Source organism: Pocillopora damicornis, chromosome 12 (genome assembly GCF_964200805.1).
Source record: "Pocillopora damicornis chromosome 12, jaPocDami1.2, whole genome shotgun sequence".
In the NCBI taxonomy this organism is placed as follows: domain Eukaryota; kingdom Metazoa; phylum Cnidaria; class Anthozoa; order Scleractinia; family Pocilloporidae; genus Pocillopora; species Pocillopora damicornis.
In genome coordinates, this window is record NC_142681.1 from 5,133,656 (window position 1) to 5,159,332 (window position 25,677).

A 25,677-nucleotide genomic window follows, 5' to 3' on the forward strand; every position below is an offset into this window, starting at 1 on the left:
TATCGCCGAGGGGTGTGCTGCGCTGGGAATTTACTGACCGTAGAAAGGCGTTATGCAGTCGCCATGCAATAGAGGATCATAATCTAATCAAAATTTACTTTGAGCATTTTGCAAGTGATGAGTTACTGAATTACCCTCCACAAGCTTTAATGAGAAATGTTAGTTTTTGTTACATAAATCCTTACTTTGCACGTCGTGTGTCGCTGATAAATTTGTTATGAAAGATGAAAAACCGTCGGCCACAAAGATCGCTTAGGTAAATACAAAGATTAGTTTATACTTTTTCATTCTATTCACTGTATTCTGAGAGAGACTTGCAACATTTTCAACTCGGTTCAATTTTTGCAGGACTAACGCTGAATTTAAAAAGTCAGCGATATAAGAAGTTTGATGCAAAACCTTTTTAAAATTTCATAACACGAAAAAATTTGGTGCAAGACTCTAAAGTAAAACATCTTTTAAGATGCAATCAAAACGTAATTTTCTTTCATGCTTCAAATTGGTTGAAAAAATTAGTGCAAGAAATAAACTGCAATGAATACTGCGAGTCGCTTCCCGTGAAGAGTTAAAGGTGGCAATGAAGGCACGAGGTTATTACTTCAACTAATGAACTAAAATCTCGAGCAAGTTGTCTTCAAAAGTGATTCTTTCTCAAGATCCTGTCATTTTGTGTGTGCAGTTCGAAAACGCAAATGTCGGAAGCAATCTCCAAATAAAAAATAGGTTCTTTTAGCTGTGAATACAAACGCCTTTGTCGAATCGCAAGCGCTTCCGTCTTTGATTTTATCTCATTGTGAGCGATCAGTTTGTTTGACATCAAAGACACAAGACAAAGACTTAAGCGTCAAGTATATAGAAAATAATAAAATATACTTTTAATTTTCTCTTTTTTCTTTTGACCGAAATCGTATCAGCGAAAACTTACTTCAAAAATTTAATGAAGTTGGTTAAAAAAATGGTATAACATGCTTAATGAAATTTGCTTATTCAGCTCGATTCCACTTAGAAGTGATTGTAAAGATAATTCTTTTTATCCAAAGATATGTATGAAGGAAACACTTGTCTTAAAATGGGCGAGAGATGGCGAATAAGATATGAAATAACTAGGGAAAATGGTTGGAAAATAATGAGCGAAAGTTTGATATCATCACAAACTAGCAAATCTTGTCGCGTAAATTGTAACTGTAAACACGAAAAGGCCGTGTACAGCCTCATTTAACTTTAGCCATTCTTTGCAGTCGTTTTGATATCAAAAAGAAAATCTCTCGAGTAAAGGTTGACTTAAGAGAAATAACTTTTTGTATTTACTTTGGAAAAATTTCATCTCGTCCTAGTTTCAGTTTATAAACATAAAGTGTATATTTTTGGTCAACAGATGATTAGAACTCGACCTCGCATTGGTCGAAGTTGTGATTTCATTTTCAAATGACAGTCATGGCTGAATCATTTGTAGCGATAATGTATGGTAAATTTTAAAATGACTTCTTGTCGACAGTTCATGTTTCGAAAGGCGGGGATTTATTTTTTTCTCGGTAAAAAAAAATCACTTAAAAACGCCTAGAAAACGATAAACATATGCACAATAAACATGGAAATTTGAAAGAAATCATAGAAAGATAAGAGAAATCATAAAGTCCTTTCATACGCTTAAGGAAAACTCACGCGACTTGAAAAAGTGGTAACCGTTTCAATAGATTTTAAACAAAATATTGAAAATCAAACATATGCGGCGATACTGTTGAACAATGGAAACTATATGTAAAAGACGCGGCTATTTCTAAGCAGGCTTAGCTGCTCCGTGTATTGACGATCTCGATCAGAAAATATCTGTCTCCCAAATAATTTTGTAAGAAACAAATTTACATAATCACCGATTCACGTATTTCATAACGAGAGGAAGGTAAGAACAAAGTAACTCTGCGTGTAGTTAGCTGAATACGTTTTGAAAACAATATTTCTTTAGAAACGAAGGGAAATATACCTTCCGCTCAAGATAAAGAAAGCCTCGACTGAATATTGTGCAAAAAGATAAATGTGAATGTTTACGAAGGGCTAAAAGATTTTTCCGCAAAACCAAACCGCATATAGATCAACTACAGGTAAAATTTAATTTGTTACGAACAAATTTTATAAACCTCAACAAAGTTATAATTGCTCGAAGAGATAAGGCGAAGTCACGTGACGGAGTTGCGCGAAGACTTCAGTTGTAGTTACTAAGATATGAACAATCGTCTTTAAAATCAGCTGCCTCTCTCTCCAATTTGTCATCACCGTAGGCCATTTTTGTTGGTGTTAAAATCAACAAACGATACGTCTCTAAGAATTGCTCGCACAAAGGGATCAAAGGCAGTGAAATTTTTCTCTTCACAAACACACTTTGTCGTGCAAATTTTTTTTAACCAGGAGAAAGATCGCATAGTGAGCACAATTAGAAGCTGGATATAAAAATTTAATAAGGCATCAATATTTGATCCTGAAAATTGAAATCAAGGACCAGGTTAAAACTGCGGTTTACCGCTATTTTGCAAGTGCAATGTTTATCCATCCAAGGAGTGTGTAATTTTCAAGGTACGCTTGTGTTTGGTCCGAATAAAAGACGAGGGCTTTCAAGGAACTCGCCAAGTTTTTTACCCAGCTGATATGCATTTTACCTTTTTTTCTTTACTTCAGCTGTGTTGATGCAGGAAATCCAATTTTAAGATTCTTTTCTACAAAAACACAACGAAACAAAAGGTAGCAGACAAATATCGAGAGCTTCCATTATAATTTTCTTGTTTCAGCACACAAAAATTCAGAAAGAAAACATGTTTCGTTTAAAACACTGCAAACATACCTCCGTTAAGATTCTAAAACGTTTTACCGAGTCTTCAGTTTACCTTACGATAAGCAAAATTTGAAACGCACATAAACTACTTTATTTCACGTTTTCGTTTAGTAAGCAATTTGCGGGAATATCAAATAAAATTGGCCGCTGCACCACGCATTGTAAGAACAAGTGGCCAAAAACAGTCCTCATCGGTTCGAGATGTGCGATCAATAACAATCCGGAAATTCACAGAGGAAAAATAACTAACTCCACATCCTTAAGTGTTTCCAAAATATTTTCTGTGAAATCTCCACTAATTAGACTATGGCCCAGAAGAGTCACCTTATTTGATGCGGTAAAGCTGACAAAATGGCAAATCAATCTTTTGATTACCTTCTTGTGTAATTATAGAAAATGGCTCGAAAAAACCTTGTCGTATTAACAAGTGAAGTGCAAGTGGACCGGATTTCGCCGCCTACCTTGTCCTTGTCTGTGACCACGGCGCCCAGTTCAAGTAACTTTTCCACGATGTTGTGCTTGTTGTCACGGGCAGCCAACATTAACGGCGTTAAGCCGTTGTCCTGTTAAAAAATAATAAGAAAAAAAGAAGAGAGATGAACCTTTAGTGAAAAAAATTACAAACGCTCATTTTAAACGGCGGGAAAGGGGGTTTGAAGAAACAAACCTCTGCTTTGGAAGCCATGATTTGATAGAGGCGCAACCAAACCAGTCGCGCGGCACGCAGTAATGAGATTTCCGCCGTGCGCAATCAGCACAAAACTGAATGGGAGCGAGCAGCTTGCCTGGCGAATTCAATATTCATTATTACGACCACTGTGTATTCAGTGGATTTTGGTCCTTTTGCAGAGGACGAGTTAACGAAATTAAAAATCCATTAAATTCTACGACGGTTTTGCGGCGTTAAGTTACGGAACAAAACTTCACAATAGGACGAGTTTAAGGAGCAGCGCAAAACGTGATAAGCGTTCAGATAAATTACTGCTGTACGTCGCGTATGGCAATAACGAAACAATAACAAGCCTCAACCAAAAAAAGCGTTAAGGGGTAGGCTGAGGTAGTCTAGCGAGCGAGAGAAGGACAGTGTAACGAGAAATAGAACTAGCAATAATATCTTGGTTCAATAATGAATCTGTGTCCAGGTGCTTAAAAATTAAGACCGCCTAAGCCTTAATAACTAACTAAAGATCATTTCTATTCCATAATTGGTATTGTTAAGTTTCTTGGAACTTCTCATCCGCCCATCTTTGATCGTAAAACAGCCGGTAAAAATTGTAACACTAAAATTTGCAATTTCGAACCACAAACCAATGAGGATGATGCCCGATGAGTGTGAAAAAAAAATCTCGAAATCAAAAGTGCTTTATCTACCGCGGGATTTTTGTATTTCGAAGGCCGCATTTTTGTGCGCAACAATGTATCAAAAAATTCTTAATATTGTGGAAGGATCATTCATTACTTCGACCTCCGTCGACGACGATACTTCCATGTTGTTTCGTTCCAGGCTGTTGAGGTGTTGATCCACAGCCGGCCAATCTCCCTTTAGAGAAAGCGCCAAAACGCGGTTTAAGAGTTCCCATCTAAGAATCGATGGCGGAGTTTTGGTATCAAAGAGTACCCTGGAGCCTCGTCGTGGTTGGATCTGAGCCACTGCTGAGTCCGTCCCTGGGCTTGGAGGCCTAAGCGATGGTCGGCGGCTCGAAGGACTTGATCCTGGTCCTCCATTCGGCATTGCAAAGGCTCCGGAAAAATTAATCAGTTCCTCACCACAGCGGGCTCTTACTTTCTATTAGCTCTGCATTCACGTTTTACTTATTCATTCAAGCTTTCTCTGAATAAATCAGTTGCCTCTTGCTGTTTATCAGGTCATAATTATTGTCATTTCGACGAAACATTCCGCCATGTAGAAGGTTGATCAATGGATGCGCATTTTGTGGTTCAGACAATCACCAACGCATCATTTTCTAGTGATTTAAGGTTCGAAACCGACTAAAGAAACTGCGCATGTGTAACAATTACAGCTTTGTTTTGAAATGATTACTAAAAATTACATTTTGCAACCACGCTCTAATTTTAAACCCGAAAAAAAATCAAAGCACATAAAAATCTCTTCGCCAATTAAATCCAAATTTATTTTTTATTACCTCCAAGTGCCATGCTTTTTTTCATGAAATTAATTCTCAACCCAAGGAAGTCGTTGAAATATCAAATAGAACGGTGTATTCATGTGTAATTTCTCCAATGTTTCCGATTTATTTGCATAAGAATGGATGCGCCAACTACTTCGGACACCTCAAATCGTTTGAAGATTGTCAGGCTTTGTATAAACACACATATAAGAGAGCGTCGATCTTCTCATTGTGATGCGGTTTTTATAGGAACAGGTGCCCAAATGACGAGGTGATAAAACGTGATATAGGGAACAGAGTAATGAGCAGTACATGATTCATCCATTAAATTAAACAAAAATTTTACTAAGCGAATGTATAAAAGTCGGGTTGTTGAGAAGCGCGTAAAACTTCCGCGTAATGAGGTATTCCTTGTCAACAAAGGAAAGGAATGTTTGTGAAAGTCGTTTGTTTGATATTTTTCTTATTTCCATTTGCAAAGAATAAGGAAACAGTGGATTTGTTGTATCACGATTGAGGATCTTTGTAACATTTTACAGAAAGCAAAATAACGCGAATTCGGCTAAAGTCTCGCAATCGTGCCACTAAAAATACTTAACTAGCACTTAGACAAAACCCTTAAGACTTTGTTTCTTGGCCTCTTATTTGGAAAAAAAGCTTTCAGAATTCGTTTCTTGGTCTTATGTGTTCTGTTCAATCAGCCGTTTCAAGGCGGAACTTTCCGCGTAAATTTCCAGTATAACTGAAACTGTTTGCGATCGAAGAAACTGAGTGATTGAATCATGTTCGCACGAGACTGTCTTTGAACTATCAGTTATAACTCTAGACGACATAAAGATTTAAATGATGAAGTATTAAAGATGGGAATCATTTGGCTGCGGAACCTTAGATATTTCGTAATTTTGGAGTAAGTTTCCCTTAGTACTCCTCCGTGAGATGTTTATCTTTCCACAATTGACTTTTTTGACGTTACGAACGTCTGAATTTAAAATCATTCAACTACCTTTGTTAAATAACCTCTGCTTTCACTCAAGTAAATTATTTACATTAGCTGTCAACAAGAGATATTCTGCTATTTTTCAACCTGGCTATCAAGAGGATTCTGAGAAAGGTGAAAAAATTAGGGTTGTTTTTTTTCCCATAAACCTTTGCTGTAGACTGCTTTCGTAAAATTTACTTAAGCCCCGCTTGAGAACAAAGTATTTCAGACACAAAATTTGCCATTTGGGTTTCATGATGTTCACAAAAACGTACCGTGATGAGATACAGAAAATTGAAGATAGGTAAAACAAAAACTGTTATCAAATGAGGTTAATTACGATAGGAACCATTGACATCTATTTTGTTCGTAAATGCAATATTTGCTTCCCGTGACGTAAGGTGAAATTCATATAATCGCATTGAATAGCAAATGAAAGAGTTCTTAGTACGAAAACTAGCAAATGCGGACTTGAATTTAGCCTACTGCTAAAATTGCAGCAAAAACAGAAACAAAGTGAAATACGTTTTGTGTAAATATAAGTATTTGCCATTGTCTCTTCGGATTTTAGAAGATGAACATGCACCTTAGCAATGACAAATGAAACTTCAAACCTGACACATCACATCAGGTTTAAAGCAAGCAATAAACAGAAAGTAAACGTAAACCTACTTCAGTGCAGAACAAGGACGTCTCATTGATATAGTCTGAATCACTTATCCAACCTCCGTGAAGGCGAATACCGATCGGAGAACGAGCGCGACCTCTCGAATCTTCGGGAAGATCCATTCGGCGTTTCAAGGGACTGTGGTTTCTGAAAGTTGAGTTAACACTGACGTACACTCGAATTTGCCTTTCATATGAATCTTAGCGATAAAAGGACGATTCTCGCGTTTTTGTTTAGCGATCGTGTGTCATAAGTTAAACGATGACTTGTGTTGATAATATCACTGTCTGAGTTCATTGAAGATACCAGGTCGAACAAGACATCTCTTGGAATCACTCTAGCGCGTCCTAAAACGATTGTTTTATATCCCAACGTAATTTGGCCAAACAAGAAAGCTCAAGACAAAAGGCTGCCAGTCTAAAAAGCAGAAAGTTTTTCTCTCTAGAGACACATAATTGTCGCTAATAGCACCAAAGAAAAGGTGTTTAGCAATGCATAAAATACCGCATTAAGTGAACGGACAGCGAAGTTTTAAGAAAGAGTAGAGGTCATTGTGCCATGTACACTTATATTAATGGACATAACTGACAATTCCACTATGCCTTAATGATAATCAAATACACCGAGTTACTTTACAGTTCGCAACTTCAGTTGTTTACGAGCATGACTCATGCACACTAACTCTAATGAACCATTTATTCCTACGTCACTAATACAATGCAAGTGCCAAAATAGCACAAAAACTTACATAAAAGCTACATCATTCATTTATGTGCAAAGAAACCTGTTAGTAAACTCTGTTTGCTTTCGTGCAAGTAGGTAGCCATGATTCTGATCTCAATAAAAGGATCAATAGTAAGTGTTGATTACCTACAAATCTTTTTCTTCTTTTTTTTTTGCGTTACTTCTACGCATGAAGTCTTTTACCCTTAAGAGTAACAAGCAGCTCATCATTTCCTCCTGACAGCATCGCTGCCAAACCAAACATTGTGGTCATGACAATAACAGAAGTGATCGCCGACGAAAGGAGCTCTTATTAAACTGTTAAACAAATTCTCCGTTACATTACGATGGGAAATGTATAGAATACAATATGGAGAAAATGCGCATTGATCACGGTTAGGGATGGTGAATTCAGTGTAAACGGCCGTCGTGGAGACTTTCTTAAACTCCTTGTCCGGCTCGCTCGTAGCTCGCTCTTTATTCGGTTTTGATAGCTGATATGTAAACACGACCGTCGTGTAGCTACTTGTCTGAATAGAAAGAAGGCTGGTTTTTTTATATTTTTGACTTTGAAAGATCGCAAGTCTAGTGGTCATCAGCGTTCACGTTTACAGTTTCGTCGTTTCCGTAGGAAAGAAATCATTCGAGTAGGCCGGAGTCTACGATATAGTTTACCCTTGGTCAGCGCTGTCCCGTGGTAACATTGTGACATATTTCCTGTTGAACTGCAAATATTTTTTTTCTATAATTTCATACCAAAGACATGATTTAAAGGAGTACAGAAGACTCCAGATATCTCTTAAACAATTAATCCACCCTAAACAAATATAGATCTTATTAAGAGAGAAGAGAAGAGAGAAAGTGAAACTACGTTCTTCATAAATACCTTTTCCTCGTCCGTTAAATCATTCTCTGTCATAGCTCGCGGAGCCCCTGAACCTTTCCGAGATGTAAGGTATTTTTTCAGAGAATCGGGCACTGTTAGATTTTGGGCTTCATTTGCCGATGAAGGCATGACTCACGAAACAGCTCACAAAAAGAAAAAAAATTACCACTGAACGATTCAATAGGGTCAATATTCAACGTGGACTCAGCGGGATAAAACATGTACTGAGGCTTTGCGCCAGAGAAACAGCCACATTTTCACAGCGTGGAGTATTTCTTCTTTCATGTTTAGCAGTGTTTGAGAAATTGATGCAGTTGTACCATCGTCATGAGACCAGGAGCGAAAGAGAACTCAAACATTCGCAAACAACCACGTTGCACAATACGAAACACTTTGTGAAATTCCAATTTGCATTGTGGATTAAACAAACTTTAATTAAAACACTCGAAAAAGAAAAACACTTTGAAGTAATTTAACCATAATGGAGACGACATGGTTTAGGCATTCGGTGATCCACTTTGTAAGAAAAATCTTCTCTACGCTTCCAAAAAAAACAGAAGCATGTTGTTTGTCAGAACAGGCATTTCCTTCGCTGAACCCCTTAAATACTTCTGCAGCGATAAGCTTAAGAAGCCTAGCAACAGCAAACAGAAAGTCAAACGACAAAAGTACACAAACTTGCCTAATAACTGGGTAATAATCAGATGTTGTATATCATATATCGGGGGAGGGCGGTGAGGGCGGTGAGGGCTTGTATGAACCGCTCGAGAGGGTATGATCATGGGCGTCTTTAGTCTTTAACAAGATATGAAGTTTTACTGATAAGCGTTTTAAGAAATAATTTTTTTTCTAGACCGGAAGACTTACCGAAGGGTTTAACTAGGCGGTGCAATCTATATTTGTGGCACTTTTTTTTTCAAGTTTTATTTCTAAATTGAGTTTGAATAAGCTAGTTGTGACTCCCTCACGTCAATAAGACTCACGTTTATCCTAAATAGGGGAATGAAATTAATATGTTTTTCAACAGGGTCACACCCGTGCCCCCCCTTCCAATAAAAAAAAAAACAAACAAAATGCGCCGAATTTACGAAGCCTCGGCCGACTCGACTCTACTCAAAGTTGATTTTATATACAGAATATCTACATATATTGTCATTTGAAAGTAACATCTCCGTTTTCATTTTAAAATTCCTCAGCCGATTAAAGAGTTCTCATGACAAAGAGAGTTCTTAGTATATTAATAGCAAAAATAACTTTACAAACACGAAGACATTCGGGAGAGAGCAGTGCTACCTGTGGTTAGATAAAGCAGTTCGTGATAACTACTGGGTAAAGAAAAAGTGTGGTAGTTTTCTTTTCCACTGAACCGTTTATGCTCGGCCAGTTTTTATTGTCCACACGAACATTCCGCTCATTACACCTAAGAGTGGATTTGAGGTAGAAAAATGAACGGATTTTCTCTCTTACAAGGTCAGCATAAGCTTGCGGGACAGGCGTGAGAACTTCCTGCTTGAAATCTTATCGACATTGTTGGATGAAATTACTTTTTGATCATTCCTGAGAGTGAAGGGATTAATTACCGTCAGTATGGAAACTCCAATTTTCACCTTTTTTTAACACTTAGAAAATATTTTTTTAAACAGTTGCACACCTACACATCAAACTTTTCAACAAGGAAGAAATTAGGAAAATCAACCCCAAAAATCGCAGTTTGGAACGCACATTCTTGAAAAAATTGTTGACTCGGGTCAAAAAACACCGAAAAGACAACTTAATATAAGAGTCGTTGAGGTTCGAAAATGTTTAACCTCACTGAAAATAATGAACCACGGAAAAATAGCAAAAACAAAAAAAAACTACTATCGATATTTTTTAAAATTGTTTGGTCAGAAATTAAAAATTAAAAATCATAAAATTCTAATGAAATATGAAATTAAAAAACGTGCCTTTTACATGATATTCATATGAAATTCAGAAATTCATGGTTAACAGCAGGAGCCCATTATTTATTAAGTAAGGAATTTCCATGGTATTTTCAAAAAAAAAGAAAAAATGTCGTTCAAAGTAAAAACCTAAATATAGAATCCATTTCGGATTCTTTATTTACATTCCTACCAGCCAATCAGAAATAATCCTTGAAGGTATTCATTGGATTATAAAACAATTACATTGCGGTTCCTTGCAGTTGACATTTGATATACACAAAACTACAAACAAGTAGACTCCTATATCAAAGAGTAACGCAATCCAAAAGCCTCGTCTGGCTGATAACCTGAACAACTTCACCGTTATGTGAGAAAACAAATCCGTAATTTCAAACTTTAAAACACATAGATGGAATTCTTAGGGTGGCCTAAGTTTTAATACTATACACTGTTGCGGAGAGAGCTTATGTAACGTTACCGATGAGCTTCAGTGGCAATGCTCGTACGACTTCAGCAACGCTCCCTTCGTGCTTTCAAGGGTGTCATCGCTTGTTTAAAGCAAAACCACGATATACGAGGAAATGAGAGCCAAATTAAACTCTAATTGTGTTATCTTACCGTTTCCTCTTCTGTGTAGGTTACAATATGTGTTGTTCCATCGGGATCCATATATAAAGTAACGTTTCTGTGATTTTTAGCCAAATCATTCAACTTCCTTCCCGCAGTTACTGCGTTGCTGATGGTGCGAAACTTTTGTGACATTTCCAACTGAAAATATCAACGGTTAAAGATCTACGAATCTGTCAAAAATTAAATCTCACGTGAATAGGACGCTCCCAGAAGGTCACAACAACTTTGAATATTTCAAATTATATCCTGATTTCTCCGAAAATCTTCCTGTCCTTTTTCTGAATACATTTCACGGCGATCCTCAATACTGGATGGTGCAGTATAGGACGTTAGGTTACGCTCAGTTCATTTCGTGTTCCACTTCACCCGCCATTAATCTGTTAGCGTGGTTATTAAACATTGAACCCTCGTCCCTAATTCCTGTAAGCATTTGATGAGACAACCAATGGAATATCTCATTTCAGATGGGATTGCTTCCTGTGACGACACGTTTACCTTACAAGTCAAATAGAAATCACACGCGACAATAACAGCAATTGCAGCGGTGCAAACACTCTTTACACTAACCTTACCGGGTTATCATAACAATGAGGGGAAATTTGGAGCTATGAATATTAAATCATGAATAAAACATCATACGGGCAAATGAAACGATGGTGAAGTTTCTTGTCTGAGAAAATGCAGTGCAGTGAAACGATTTCTGCGTAGTGTACATGTCATATTCGATAGGAGCTAAATTGGATGAAAACACTACTTAAATGACAATCTTTTGATTAAATTTAAAATAGAAATCTTCCACAGGAAATAGGCAACAGTTTATTTACTCAAAATACAACCTGCTATCAAGCGGAATAAAATAAAAAAAATCTTCAAAAATCATAGGAAGCAATTTATTTCGATTAAACTAAAAATTTTTAGCCACAAGTCACCTTCAAATTCTCTCCTTGCCTGCTCTAAAAGCCATGAAAAACACTACGGCATGTAAACCGAAAAAAAATGATAATTCAGACTAATTGGAAATTTAAGGAGCAATGTCATATCTTCAAATATTTACCTAGAATTTTTAAAGCTTGTAAGTTACAATTAAGATGGCAACGTTCCAATCCAGATGGCAATCTTTGCAGTTCGGACAACAATCTTTGCAATTCGGACGGCAATCGTTGCAATTAGTCAGGATGGCAATCTTTGCAATTCGGAAGGAAATTATTGCCATCCGTTAGCATCCTCTTCCCATTTTTTCGATTTAAGAGGAAATATCCCGTATGCAAAAGAAAAACACGTGGTCAAGGAGCTGTTTTTAGAGTAATGAGACAATTAAGGACAAAAATCTTTAAAAGAAATGAGAATGTGCCAAATCTGAAAAACGTGCAACCTCGCCAGTTTCTCATGGAAAAGTGAGATTAATGCAATTTCTGTCGAAACAACCCTTATTGTTTATATTTGATTCTCACTGGAGAATAAAGAGGAAATAGAAAAATTATATTGACAGTCAATTACTTGCACTTCACCGTCACTCCCAATTACAATGCTATCACACAAATTTCGCAATAAGGCAGGGTAGGAGAATATAAACTGTCTAGAACCAGTTTATGATCTCTTGGAGAGGGGAAATAAAAGACTTTTTCCATGTAGAAAGAAATGGCGTCATAAAAACTTTGACGAATATTATAGTCCTCATCAGGTTTTCATCATTTCTGCGTGCTTACAGAGTATTACCGTTTTAGTCTTCGGCGCATATTAGCGAGCAATTAAACTGTGTATGCTTTTGGCTTTTTTTCAAGTTTAAAGGCAATTGCAGACGTAATCATGGCTAAGTATAATAACTAAAGAGATGAGCAAATAAAAGCAATCTTTAAAACAGTCGGTACAAGAGGGAAGGTGTTGATAAAGAACAGAACAGTTTAAGAAATCATAAACAGAAGAACATAGTCAATTATTTCTCAAGAGCTCCGAAGATTAGAGATAATTAAAAACTCTCTTTAACTCATTCTCTATCCTTAAAATTGTTGCTTCATCAACAAAGGCTGCTTTCAAAACTGAGATTACAAAAGCGAACAGGACCAACAGAAAAAGACAGGAAAAAACCTGTGGTAAACATTGAGGCCTCGATGTGAAATTCGAAATCAGCTTTATAGCACAACAGCATTCAATCAACTAATTATGACCTAGAGTCTGAGCAGTTTAATCGGTAGTGTTAAGTGTTAAATCTGATTTCAATGACAGCCATAAGCAAAGGATTAATTTCCTTCATGGTAATTCTTCCTGCAATTTTCAAAATGCATTTTCACTTCACGGAAATCAATAGTTAGGCTACAAAATGTTGCACGCTCAGAAAATGTATCCTGAACCACATCATGATGATGCTACAAAGAATAATCTGCTAAACAGTACTTAGCTCACGCGAGATGACGTCTGTAACATAAACACTTATTTGCAGATGGGCTGTTCTATATATATTGCTTAACAAAACTGATCATGTTTTGCTTTTAGCCAGATCTCATTGACAGTGGATAATAATAATGCAATAAAAATTTTCTGCATTAATATTGAAATACAAACCTCATCGTTTTCCTCAGCTTCGAATAAAGTGGTTTCTTTCGTTGAAAGCTCGCTCATTGCACTTTTCTTTCTTCAACGTGCAAACAACTCAGCCGATAACAGAAATTCATTGGCAATCGTTTTTCTCACACTTTTGAATTTAATTGAAAACGCCATTTCGTCCAGTCGTCGTCAATAAAGTAATCATTTGCGGAGAGAATACCCGTGAAGTTTCCAAGGAGACTTACAGCCAACAAGGCAGCTGCCAGCGAAGACTCACGCTGTTATCTTTAGAAAAAGTCTTGGCGGACAAGCAAACGCAGTTGGAGATATTTCTGAAAGGAATGCTCTTTTTAAATTATATATTAACTGAGAGCAAGCACTGCAAATAAAGTTGGTTGTGACCGCTTCCGCGTCGCCTGCGTTAGCTAAAAGGACACTTCTTTCCACAACTGACGGAAACCGAATACAAAACGTAGAAAGTTGTGTCTTTTTGGCGAGTTTTCATCAAGGGGGCCACAAAATTTCGTGTTTGTGGTTATTTTCTTTTCAAAAGATGACTGTTGTTCTTTTGTTATCAATCCTCCGTGAAATTCAGCCATTCAGCACAACTTAACTTGCTAAAATCGTGAAAATTGATAAAAGAGCAAAACCCTTGTCAATTTTCGTTAGGCTAAAAGCAACTTTTAATGCTGTAATATTTGCAATTTTCGTTGTATTACAAAATTTTGTTTAATCCTGGAGATTTTAAAAAGAGAGTTGCACACTTAAGCTAAACAAAAGAAGTGTTTGTTCAGTAAAAGAACTGGAAAATTTAGCCAGTATTTGAATCTTATAAGTGAAGCTTCACACCCAAAACGATCGGACATGCGCACCGTGATGTCGACACGTGGAAAGACGTATCAGCCAAAAACCGTCTCGATTCTGTAGAGACCAAGCCAATAAGGGCAACAGATTTCATTTAATACATCGATAAACCAGGAAAGCAAAGAAATAGTTTCAGAGGATACACGACTTGAGTGAAAAAATTTTTAAGAGAAACAGATTTCAATTCAAACACCGACAAACCTGGACTAATATAGAAGTAGTGTCAGAGAATACTCGGCTTTAGTGAAAAGTGGAGGATACCCCTTTACCTCAATATTTTTCCAATAAGCACAAAGAAATGAAAAATAACTGATACAAATCTACCTGGGTTGCATGAAAATTGGTGTTTTTAATCATTTCAAATTAAAATTGCACTCAAAATTGCATATGATTATGACGACACTCACGCACGCGAAACGAAACCAAACCAAACAAAATTCTCTTCGTCGAGGTTAAAGACCTATTCTACTTTAAGCGTTCACAACTGTTCAGTAACGATGCTGTTCAAACGCAACATACAAATTATGGATATTTTTGGTGTTTACGGTGTATAGCAAATTTATGCTGGTTCATAGTGACAGAATACAATAGTAATAAAGTGCTCCTTTAGAGGCTTATGCCATGGCTTTTACAAGAAGGAGTAGGGGTTGGGGAATACCTGTCGCATGGACTGTAAAAGAATCCTATTTCCTCGAGTTGTACCTTTCTTTGGGATGAGAGAGTCGCTTCTTAATGGTTGAGGTACAAACATGTGTCAAAATAATTATATTAAGATCTGCTGACTCATTTTTGATTCAATAATGTAAATTGACCTCTGTGGAGGATTTCTAATAACAATACATTATTAACTCAGTTCTTGTATTCCCCCAGATAAGCGCAGTACCACAGTTTCTTCAGAAACTCACCCCCCTTTATTCATTTTAAAGTAGGTTAGTGTAGCATAGCAAAGCATTTTCATGCATGAGGTTGTCATAACGGTAGTGATTACACGTTGCCCAGTTATTGATCAAAAATTCCAATTTTTTCGTTCCTCATCGTTATTTATCGAGAACGCATTGTTTCACGTACTGTTCGTCACGAGATTGATAACACTTTTTACGGACGGCATATGATAGCTGAACCACTTCGGTGAAGTGGTATTCGTAAACTTAACGAAAAGAAAAGCATGCAGCGCCACAGCAGAGAGATTTGCTTAACGCCTCTAGGCTTTGAACTGATAAATTTACTCAGTACTCACAACAGATGGCAAATTCTGGAAAGATTCTGTCATCACGGCTACGCTTCCTGATCTCCGTTCGCGCTTTAAATCTTTGCAAAATGTTTCTTCCATCTTTCTTTCCATTACACTGGCTCTCCTTCTACTCACGAACACTGAAACAGAGCAAACCAAAACATTTTTCCTTGAAAAATAATTGGTCTCTTTATAATTCATGAAAAGCAAGTTTTCCTTTTGTCTGTGACGTACACAAAATTCGGTAGGTAGGATCACTGTTCTGCGTGTTGAGGAAGACTTAGTTTCTCCCATATAAATTCACTAATTTTCACGCTCAAAATAATAGTCCCAGTTTGGTGCATTCAGTCAAGTTTGATAACTTCCTATAAATATTGTTAGGAAAAAACATCGTCCGCCGCAGGAAACGACCATAGCCTCTATTTTGTATGAGGAAAAACAAAACAATATTTCTATAGTTTTATCGCCCTTGTCAGAAATAGATTTTTATTATTTTGAGAACGAATTTACGTTTTAACGTGCGAGTAATACTGTTTCTCTATCTCCACAAATAACATTTTGTCAATTTGTGATTATGTTATGCAAAGAAGAAGCCAACATCACGATAAAACCTTCTTGCAACCGATGAACCCTCAAACAGTTTTTAACCTAATTTTCTTCAATCCTTGTCTCGGTGTATCTAAAATAAATTAACGCTAACCAACCGCGTATGATACTTGTTTCGAGCGTTCTTTTAGAGTTAAATCATCATCTGTACATTAATTACTCCGCTAATGATTCCCGGTCTATCTAAGAATTTGACTTTAAAAGAGGTCTACGCGGACAATAATCATCAGCTTCAAAATTCGTACCTTTCTCTGGAACTTCCATGGTCGTATTTTCCTTCCTGTGTAAATAAGAAAGGGAGACAAAGAAAAAAAACCAGCTAGAATCAGAACATACTATGCATTTCCTGAACTTATAACTCGACACGGAATCAAACTTTCAAAAAGCTTGAGGAGTTAAATTAGCAACGAGGAAGCTCATGAAGCAGCCGAGGTGGAGACTTGACAACCTCGTTCAAATACAGACCAATTAATTTCACAAACCCTGGGTGCAATTTGAAACTTTCAGATGCCATCAGAAATGAACTGCGCACCCGGTTGGGATTAGTTTTCAAATAAAGATTGTGTTTCCGTCTTCCTCTCGCTGTAATGTCAACCAAGGAGTTTTAATTTACAATGGGCTCGAACAGCTGTTCCAACATGTGAAATGGACGACAGGAACATCTCGACGTTAGCAAACACATTTACACTAAAGTAGTTACCGCAGCTACTTCATTTTTTTATAAAAGACACAATTTAATGACCCAAAGGATTATCGCTCAGCATCGTTGTCCTTCTTAAAGTTCTTTGAGGCTTTTTTTTTAATATCCGGGCACTTGAAAACTTAAAAAATAGTTTTTTTAGGATAATTTATACCTCCAGGCTTATGTAAATGAATGCGCAAGTAGATCCTCGTAATGAAATTTCAGGAAGGAAGACAGCTTTCGACGACGTTACGCTTACAAAAGAGAAATATTGAATCTAATTTTACAGTTAGTCGAATTTCGTAAAATTCATCACCTCTTATTTCTAATTTCAGCATTGTTTAAGTTTTTTTCATTGTTTTCATTGCTCAATTTGTAATTGTAATTTGGCAATATCATTACCTGCTCACTTTTCACGCATTGCTCTCATTTAATTGGCAACGCGTCTGATGATTTAAAAAAAATTATGCTATAAAAAAAAATCAGCCGCAGTTCGATGATCGTTTTCGTCAAAAAAAGAAATCTGTCAGAACAAGACTGAAAGAAACCAAGTCTACACGGCCAAATTCGTATAATGAACATGAAAACCAACCCATTTTAGATATTCATGAACGTAGGTTCATGCGATAGATTAGCAAAGCCTTCCGAAAACTTGGGAAAAATGCATGGAGAACTTTCTAACGCTTATCAAAAACCACTTATTTCAGGCAGGGATGTATTTAAGCACCAATGTATGTTACAGTCGAAACATGGTTTTGATAATAAGCTTACAAACTTATAAAGAGCGCAAACTGGAAGGACACTCAGTCCTTGATGATCCAATGTCGTAAAGGGATTTGGTTGTTTATCGTGGAGAAAAATAACAACAATAGCTTCTAGTTGTCCTTTATTACTAAGCAATTTGTGTGAGCGTTGCCAAGATTGCGGAACTTTCATCTGGTGCACTATTATAGGTAGTGAAATGGGAAACCTTTTCTAACAGGAAATTTGTACAGCGCGTAATTTGCCTCCATGACGGAAGCATGCTAAGAGAGGAAAAGTGAAAAATACAAACCTTAACCCTTATCGCTGATAAAATACACTAAAAAAAATTTTTTTTCTCTGTGTGTTGTGTGGGAACTCTTCCGCCACTAGAAGGCGTTTACAAACGCAAGACTTCTAATTAGGTGACTCTGAGCCTTAAAACGCTGAACGTTGAAGCTGGTTTGTTATTAGTTGTTTAGGTCAGTTTTTTAGGCAAATTTTTTGAAGGAACGTGTCTTTAAGCTGTTACAGAAGCGGGCATTATCGTCAGCTAACCTAAATAACTCAGTAACATCTTCTTAATAGTACATCACGATGTAAAATGACTTATCAATCATACGTGTTGCAAAATCCAATATAGTTCTGGCTGGTTTGAAGGATCGTGTCTTTAAGCGGCTACAAAAGTGGACATTATACTCAGCTGACCTAAATATCTCAATACAATCTTCTTAAAAGTAAAACACGATGTGAAATGACTAATCTATTCTAGAATTAAATCAAAACGATGATATTTGAAGGATTTTTGTCTGCTTCTCAACGACCTCAGCTATATTCGCGCGGTAATTTCGATAAATATCCTTCCTTTATTCGTACAGCAAATGCACCTGCACATACTGATTTACTGCAGGATAAAATAGCTGCATCAGTCACTTTCAATATTCATTGACATGTCACGCTTGTAATCGCATTCAATCTATGTTTCAAGTGTTAAAAAGGCTCCTTCTCTTAATTTTTAAAACGCTTTTCGTTGTCAGAAAGAAACTTGTGATAGCATTTTCCGTTTCGGTAATTTCCTAATTTCCTGATAGATTGAATATTGACCAAACCATAATAATCTGCCTTCTGTATCTTTATCCGAACAAAAAATAAGACAAATAGGGCGCGTAAAAGATTTACGCTTGCTGACTCTGAAAGAGCGAACAGGCCTTTACACGAAGATGAAGCTTCGAAATTGTTTCTTCACCCCCAAATTTTCAGTTTCAAAAAAGTTTTCTTTAGCATGACAGATTAAAACTGAGAGGTAATTTGTTAGATTTAGTTACAGTGTAATTACAACTCACTTCTGTTGAAACCTCTACGTCTTCTGGAGATATGCACCGACTTGAAAAATCGACAAAACTCATGCAGTTACCAATCACTGAAGAATATCGCAGACAGTGGGTAACGGTACATTTCCTTCGACAGCGAGTATCAGGAATATAACACACTTTCATGAACAATTTTACAAGATAACGTTACAGCAGGTAATTCATCCATTAATCAATTATTGATGAACGTTTCACCTGATACACAATAAGCTGTCGACAAAGCCGGCCTTGAAAAGACTATCAACACCAGAATACTTAACACTTGTCAAACTCTCAAAATATGCAAGTTTCCTCTGAACGGCATCCATATTTTGGAAAAAGGACCTATGTGGAGAGTGAAAGCATTTCGAAAGAAGTCGGCCGAGAAATCCTAAATCTGACGGACATGCATGGCAGTTATCGATCGGAAATTTCCTCCCTTGGGTTAATAAAAAGAGGCGAAATCTACATCAAAACAAACAACTTCATGAGATACGTTAACCAAAATAAACAGCAAAATTTTAATAAAGGGGGTAGTTTCTTAAGAATCTGTGGTGCTGTGTCGGTGGGAGAGTATAACAAGGTAATTTGGTATTAAAAACTGAGTTGATAACATAAATTGGCCACCGGTAAGAGTTCGCTCTGACGAAGGATTAACGCTCGAAACGTCAGCTCTCAAACTCTGGTGGCCAATTTACGTTATCAACTTAGTTGATAATACCAGATTACCTTGAAACAACTTTTTTACACTTCCTACGAGAAATAACGTTTTCAAATGTATGCATGCATTAGTTTCCCCATATAAAAACGTTGTACTACTTAATTTTTTCTAGCTGCAGTTTTATTTTGTTGGATATCCTAGTACTTCTGTGCCCCATCAAAAGAGAACTTATTGCTCAGCGAAGATTTATGCTCATTCAAGATAAAATAGCAAAATTTTAAGACTAAAACGTACACGTAGTCGACATTACTGCCCCAGTTCGTGCTATAGCAATGTGATGTTGCTATATTACAAAGAAATACCGCTACCAAAAGAGCAGTTATAGGGCCAATAGAAAATAAAACGCGTTCAAAAACGCATGAAAACGAGTTTCAGTCATGTTGTTAGTTTAATTAGTGTTTGACGCGAAGGATGTTCCGTTTGAAAGGCATTTGGATCTTAGCTGTTCATAAAAATTCTTCTCCCCGTCAATTTCTAGGGGGAAAGAAACCGTTTCATGAAACATCACAAGTGGAGAGCCATACTGGAAAATTTTGGGCCACCAGCAATCTATGTCACTCTGGTTTAAACAATATAGGTATAAATACTGAGATGTGAAGCATTTATTGACGCTGACATACGAAGAATTTATTTTTCGGATCAATATCAGTATCTGGGCAACTGCCCACCTACCCCTCCCCTAACCCAACAACAGTCTATTGATAACAACTTAGGGTTAATGTTGGGTTGGGGAGGGGTCGGTGGGCAGTTGCTCAGATACTGATATTGATCCGAATTTTCAATAATTCATCATTGCCCTGTGGATTACAAGCTTAAGGGCGCAGGCCTCAGTCCTCTGAGTCATGAATAGTGTCTCTCTCCGATGTAGACATCGCTGCGACATTTGGAGCGCGATTCAGTAATACTCGCTAGTCATCACTGCTTGGCTGCTAGAGTCTGGACACTAATGATAGGTTACCTAGCCTTCTTTGGCGCCATTTTGAACAACTGATCCGTTCTATAGTTCATGTTAGCTAGAGTGCAGAGCATTTTTAATGCCTTGACAATGGGAGGAAAGGGTGGCTTCTATGCTGTACGGACTGGAAGGAAGACGGGTGTATTTCGAACATGGTATGAATTCTTAAAATAAAATATATTAAAGTTCACACGGCAACCAGGTGGACAATCAGACATAGTTTGATGCTACTCTGGTTTGCAGATTTAATGAATGTAACCGAAGAAGTTACAATTAATAGACCCAACGTTTCGACACTCCTGTCTAGTGCCTTCATCAGGCACTAGAAATCTGCAAACCAGAGTAGCATCAAGGTGCTGGAAGGTGCAAACTTCTTACAAGGCTTGATTTATGGATCGAGAGTTTGCTATCATCCCATTTGTTACGACATCTGAGCATTCTTGGTTGAATTGTCTTGCGTAATTTTTATAAAAACAGAGTTGTGAAAGCGTTAAACCATTTGAGCTTAATTTGGATCGGAGAAAATGGGTAATGTTAACCCCACCCTCGTGTGTACCATTGTCCAATGACCTGCGGTAGCGGGTGACAGGTTGTGATCACGTCCCCTCCACCTGACTCACTTCATCCCCCCCCTGGTATTGTCATGTCGCCCCCAATAGAGGTATTGCCAATCATATTATATTACTCACTTACTGACAAGCTTGTCAGCTTGTAAACCTGTGACGTCTTAGTCAAAACAGTGAGAAAAAAACTTGCTCATCACACCTTACTTACATCAGATGAGAGCTACAAAAGGAAAAGTGAGAACATTAAGCAAATGGTAGAGTGGAAATTATTTTCCATAACTGAAGGTCTCCAGCCTGAACAAGATAGTTGGATTGTCCGCTATAGACTGACTAAGGATACAATTCCATTGAGTTTTAGCAAAATAAGAATATTTTCCAGCTGGATTCTGACTAACATTTGCATTATTTCAGGAAGGAATGTGAGAGTTATGTTAAAGGCTTTCCTGGTGCAAGATATAAGAAGTTCTCCACAGAGGATGAGGCTAAGAGTTTTGTCTCAGGACTTAAATCTAGTGGGTCTTTGACCTCAGCTGTAGCAGCTCCATCTGTAAGTGTTGATAAACTTATTAATGGTTGGTTTACAAGGAGATCATATGTGGTGTACTTTAATTGCATTCTGTTGAATGTGAGGATTAGGTGAGAGACCCATAAGCCTGGACCAGCTGGGTGAACCTTAACCCTTTCACTCCAAAGTTCCCATTTTTTTAATTCTCCTTACTGTCTGCTGTACAATTCTCATGATGATATTTCAGAGAATTTGATATTAGAACAAGTAATAATTTCCTAATTGATGTTATTCTTTTTTTTGATCACTTGTCTGCTTCATAATGTTTTAATATTCTTAAGAGAAATTCAGTATTGGTCACTCATAGAGTGAAAGGATTGAAAGGAGATCAAATGTGGCATTATTATATGGTTGAATTGTACTCATTTGTAGGATAATATGGGAGACATAGAAGCCTAGTGACCAGCCAGGTGGACCTTAACTTGACAGATTTGGTGGATTTGTGTTCTGCTCTGGCAAAATGCTTTACTCTCACAGTATGCTGAAGGACACCTTAGGTCATGTATTTTAGGTACTCACTGTAAAATATTTGGCTTGTGGTCAGCAGGAAAGCAGAAAGAGAACTTTCCATGAGATGTGTGGCAACGACCAATTTGACAATGCAAGGTCCTTGAACTCAAAAGGCAGTAAGTTCTCTAAACCTTATAGAAACTCTGGGATTGGCTCAAGCTGGACCAGTTCTTCAATATCATCCTTAAGTAATGACGACTCCTCTTCAGGAGATCGACCTGTGGTATATACTGATGGGGGCTGCACAAAGAATGGAAAGAAGGGTGCTAGAGCGGGCATTGGTGTTTACTGGGGTCCAAAAAATACCAGGTATCCTTTAACTTTTATCATGCTGGTAATAAACCATAAGATTTTTTGTGTTTTTATTTCCCAATCCAGTAGTTGTGGCAGAAATCAATTAAAATTAATTCTTTGAAAAGAAAGACATAGGTATCTACTAAGGGACTGGATATCCTGAGGATGTAAATAGTTTTTACACACAATTTCTTATGTACTAAATACAAGCAGTCTCTTATTTGAGTTTCACTTTGCTTACGGCTTCTTTTTATGTTTTCTTTAAAGAAATGTAAGTGAGCGACTAGAAGGGGAACAAACCAACCAAAGGGCAGAAATAATGGTGAGAACTCTGACATTCACTGACTCTGTTCTATTTCTTCACCTTAACCCTTTGACCCCTAAAAATGACCAGCATCTAATTTCTCCTTACAATATCAGCTCTGAATCAAATATTAAGGTCATGAGAATATAGGAAATGATCACTCACTAAAGAATTGTACCTTAGAAATGTATGGAGAACAGTATGGAAAATATGCTTATTGATAGAGAAAGATGCTTCTTTTATCTTGTCACAAGTGTGGGACGAAGAAAAAAATTCTGAGTCCCCATGAGGAATTGAACCTCTGACCTTTAGATTCCACGCTCCAATGCTCTACCACTGACCCACAGAGACTCTCTATCTCTTTACTGATTTACCATTTCTCTTATTCTATTTACATTTATTGTGTGTGCCATTTAAACAAAACTAACCAATTAATTTATGGGCAACAAATTAAAAAACTTCAATTAAATTCAGTTCTACTAATCAGTGCTCAGGATCAAAACAAGCAATGGTGACCAAAAATTTTTGATGGAATTTATTTTTTATTTCACTGGCTCTTTTTTTGGAGTGTTTTCCAGTAATCTAAACAGTGTTCATGCAATAAAAGGCTTTCATGTTACTAAGAAAGTTTGCTACATTTGTATGTATTTTGTTTTAAAGATATAATAGCAGCTAGTTTTTTGCTTTACTATCAGTACTTAACTTTGCAAAGAAAAGATGTCATGCATACCACTGTTTTCACTTTTTGTTAGGATGGTGTCTTGAGGATTCCAAAAGTACTAAGTATCAATTCTTAAATTTTATTTCCATCAGGCTGCTGTCAAAGCTCTTGAAACAGCGAAAGAAATGGGATACAAAACACTAGAGATCAGGACAGACAGCAATTATACTATCAAAGGTGAGACAAATTGATGATTTATCAGGATAAAACCTATGTCTAGTCCAAATACCGGCAATCTAGTTTCCTTAATTTTGCCACATCTCAGTTGGACAATGTGGCCAGTGTCTTAATAATTATAGTACATTTGTGAGAAGAAGTTTCTCTGCAGAATCTTTGATCTTTATGCGGAAGGTTTGATTTTTACTGGAAATTTTAATGCATCATGTTATGCAATGGACCTTAGAACAGTCATTAAATAGATCTAGCTGATTTCTAATTTATTAGGTGGTTTTACTGCTTGTTAAAATTAAACTTTAGGTACTAATTTTCTATAAACCCTTTTAACTCTAACAGAGACTGGCATCTAATTTCTCCTTACACTATAGCACCCTGGATCAAACATTAGGGTCATGAGAATAAAGGAGGTGATCAGCAAATTAAGAGGCTTGTGACTGTTAAACAGATCCTCCTTGCTTTTTCATGCCAGATATATAGAGAACAGTATGGTGAATATATATACATGTACATTGTACTAATGCTATGAGGTTAAGGGTTAAAAGTCATTGTTTTGGTTTCTTTTTCTTTCATCTACATCTACCGGTATTAATTTACTGGTATTTATTTATTTATTTGTAGGAGCCACAGACTGGTGTAAAAGATGGAAGAAAAATGGCTGGAAAACAGTCAATGGAACTGAAGTGAAGAATAAGGTGGAATTTCAGAAACTGACCAAACTGTGTGATGAAATTGATGTAAAATGGGTATGTTTTTATAGATCTGAAAAAAGTATACTGTAGGTAACATAATAAATTATACCAAGATTACCATTATACTTGTAGGTTGTACTAAATTAAATTAGAATCATGTTTCTTTCCATCCATCTTGTTTGCCAAGAGCTCACCTTTCAACCTGAAAATGATAGTCTAAAAATAGTGGTCTGCTCATGTACAATATGTGCTTTTCTTTTGAACTGTGTTTTGTTGCAAATAATATTCATGTATGGCTATTGTATTGATGCTCTCCTGTGGAAAATTGGAGATTGCAAACGTATTTGGAATATCAGAGAGAGGCTCTTGAAAATAAGTTCAAAAAACAAAGGCAAAAATGTTACAATAAAACAATATATTAAGCTCTGTTATTGTAAAACATTATCTGTCAATGGCAAGCACATCCATCTTGTGCTCTCCACTGACAAAAATTTGCAGCTTCATCCAATAACAGCTTATTAATCATCTTAGAAGACTTTCATTTTGCTTTCTTTTTTGTTTGTGGTTCTCATAGACTCATGTTCGAGGACATCAGGGGAACATAGGAAATGAAGCTGCAGATGAGCTTGCCAGAGAAGGAGCCATGAAATAAAACAGTGAATCAATACAAAAATAATTGTTATTTTCAACTTCTGAAAACATTTGTAATCTCCAATCTTAGAAAAACTTTACAAATATATTTCACTTAATTTCATCTTTGTAGGTTGTTTTGTTTCTGATATGTTGTTGTAGACTAAAATTATAAATGGTTATTGATATTTCTGTTGTATAACTGTATTGTCATAAATCACAGTCAAATAAAAAAATCTCCTTCAAAAGAAAAGAGATGTATTCTTTTCAAAATTATGAAGAGAGATGAACAAAAATATTTATTAGAATGTAACTAAATGAAATAAATTCTTCTTCACCATGTTGTGGGAGCTAGTATGATTTGTAGACATGTCATTGAGAACTTAAATAGATAAGAGGGTTCTAGTGCAGTAACTTAATGGTAGCATTACATATGAAAACTTTCAGTGTAAGATATTGTATTTGATATTTCCCTAAGGGAATTTATCTTGTAAAATATTTGTTAGTGAAACAATAAAGCTGCTAAGTGATGATAACATGATCATATCGGTTTTCATAACATGTTTGTGGATATAATTAAAATAGCGATACCTTCTTAGTTTATCAGGGGTCACATGAATGTCATTTAGTAATCAAAAAAGCCATGAGGTACAGTTAAGACAACCATTTCTAGCAAATAGGTACATTTTTTAAATGTATCGTGGAAGGTGGTCCAGGGTTTTCTTTCTTGCACTCTTTATTTACACTACCTTGATAATCAATTATCAG

The 25,677-nt window shown here is 36.6% G+C and overlaps 2 protein-coding genes and 1 long non-coding RNA gene across 8 annotated transcripts in view; 2 read left to right on the forward strand and 1 right to left on the reverse strand.

Moving 5' to 3' along the window:
* The window catches only part of LOC113673362 (uncharacterized), a 58,004-nt gene extending 39,214 nt beyond the window's left edge, over positions 1 to 18,790 (reverse strand). The window contains exons 1-4 of one of the 5 annotated variants that reach the window (XM_089188770.1): positions 18,772 to 18,790; positions 16,251 to 16,285; positions 15,406 to 15,539; positions 3,286 to 3,387 (exon numbers count right to left, since the gene is read on the reverse strand). In XM_089188770.1, the coding sequence (XP_089044896.1) occupies positions 3,286 to 3,387; positions 15,406 to 15,539; positions 16,251 to 16,269 (255 nt within the window). In that variant the 5' untranslated portion in view covers positions 16,270 to 16,285; positions 18,772 to 18,790. Of the gene's footprint in view, positions 1 to 3,285; positions 3,388 to 3,491; positions 3,534 to 6,604; positions 6,739 to 10,751; positions 11,177 to 15,405; positions 15,540 to 16,250; positions 16,286 to 16,487; positions 16,589 to 18,771 lie in introns of those variants that run through there. The other 4 variants (XM_089188769.1, XM_089188772.1, XM_089188771.1 and 1 more) reach the window with 4 other exon arrangements.
* On the forward strand, positions 1,759 to 4,683 carry LOC149036173 (uncharacterized). The gene is made up of 2 exons (XR_016181474.1): positions 1,759 to 1,900; positions 4,329 to 4,683. It is a non-coding gene; the product is annotated as an uncharacterized LOC149036173 (long non-coding RNA).
* Positions 18,791 to 20,445: 1,655 nt separating the features above from the next.
* On the forward strand, positions 20,446 to 25,439 carry LOC113673388 (ribonuclease H1). 2 transcript variants are annotated; one of them, XM_089188575.1, is made up of 7 exons: positions 20,446 to 20,608; positions 21,431 to 21,566; positions 22,129 to 22,403; positions 22,656 to 22,710; positions 23,506 to 23,590; positions 24,209 to 24,333; positions 24,854 to 25,439. In XM_089188575.1, exons 1-7 carry the CDS (start codon positions 20,505 to 20,507, stop codon positions 24,929 to 24,931), a joined length of 858 nt encoding a protein of 285 aa, XP_089044701.1. In that variant the 5' UTR covers positions 20,446 to 20,504; the 3' UTR covers positions 24,932 to 25,439. The 2 variants fall into 2 exon arrangements, with proteins under 2 accessions (XP_089044701.1, XP_089044702.1); XM_089188576.1 differs by having other exon boundaries at positions 22,132 to 22,403.
* The last annotated feature ends 238 nt before the right edge of the window (positions 25,440 to 25,677 follow it).

Coding starts and splice junctions, on each gene's coding strand:
- LOC113673388 (XM_089188575.1), top strand. CDS start 20,505: ATGTTAGCTAGAGTGCAGAGCATTTTTAATGCCTTGACAATGGGAGGA. Junction 22,711..23,505: donor ACCAAAGGGCAGAAATAATG/GTGAGAACTCTG, acceptor TATTTCCATCAG/GCTGCTGTCAAAGCTCTTGA. Junction 24,334..24,853: donor ATGAAATTGATGTAAAATGG/GTATGTTTTTAT, acceptor TGGTTCTCATAG/ACTCATGTTCGAGGACATCA.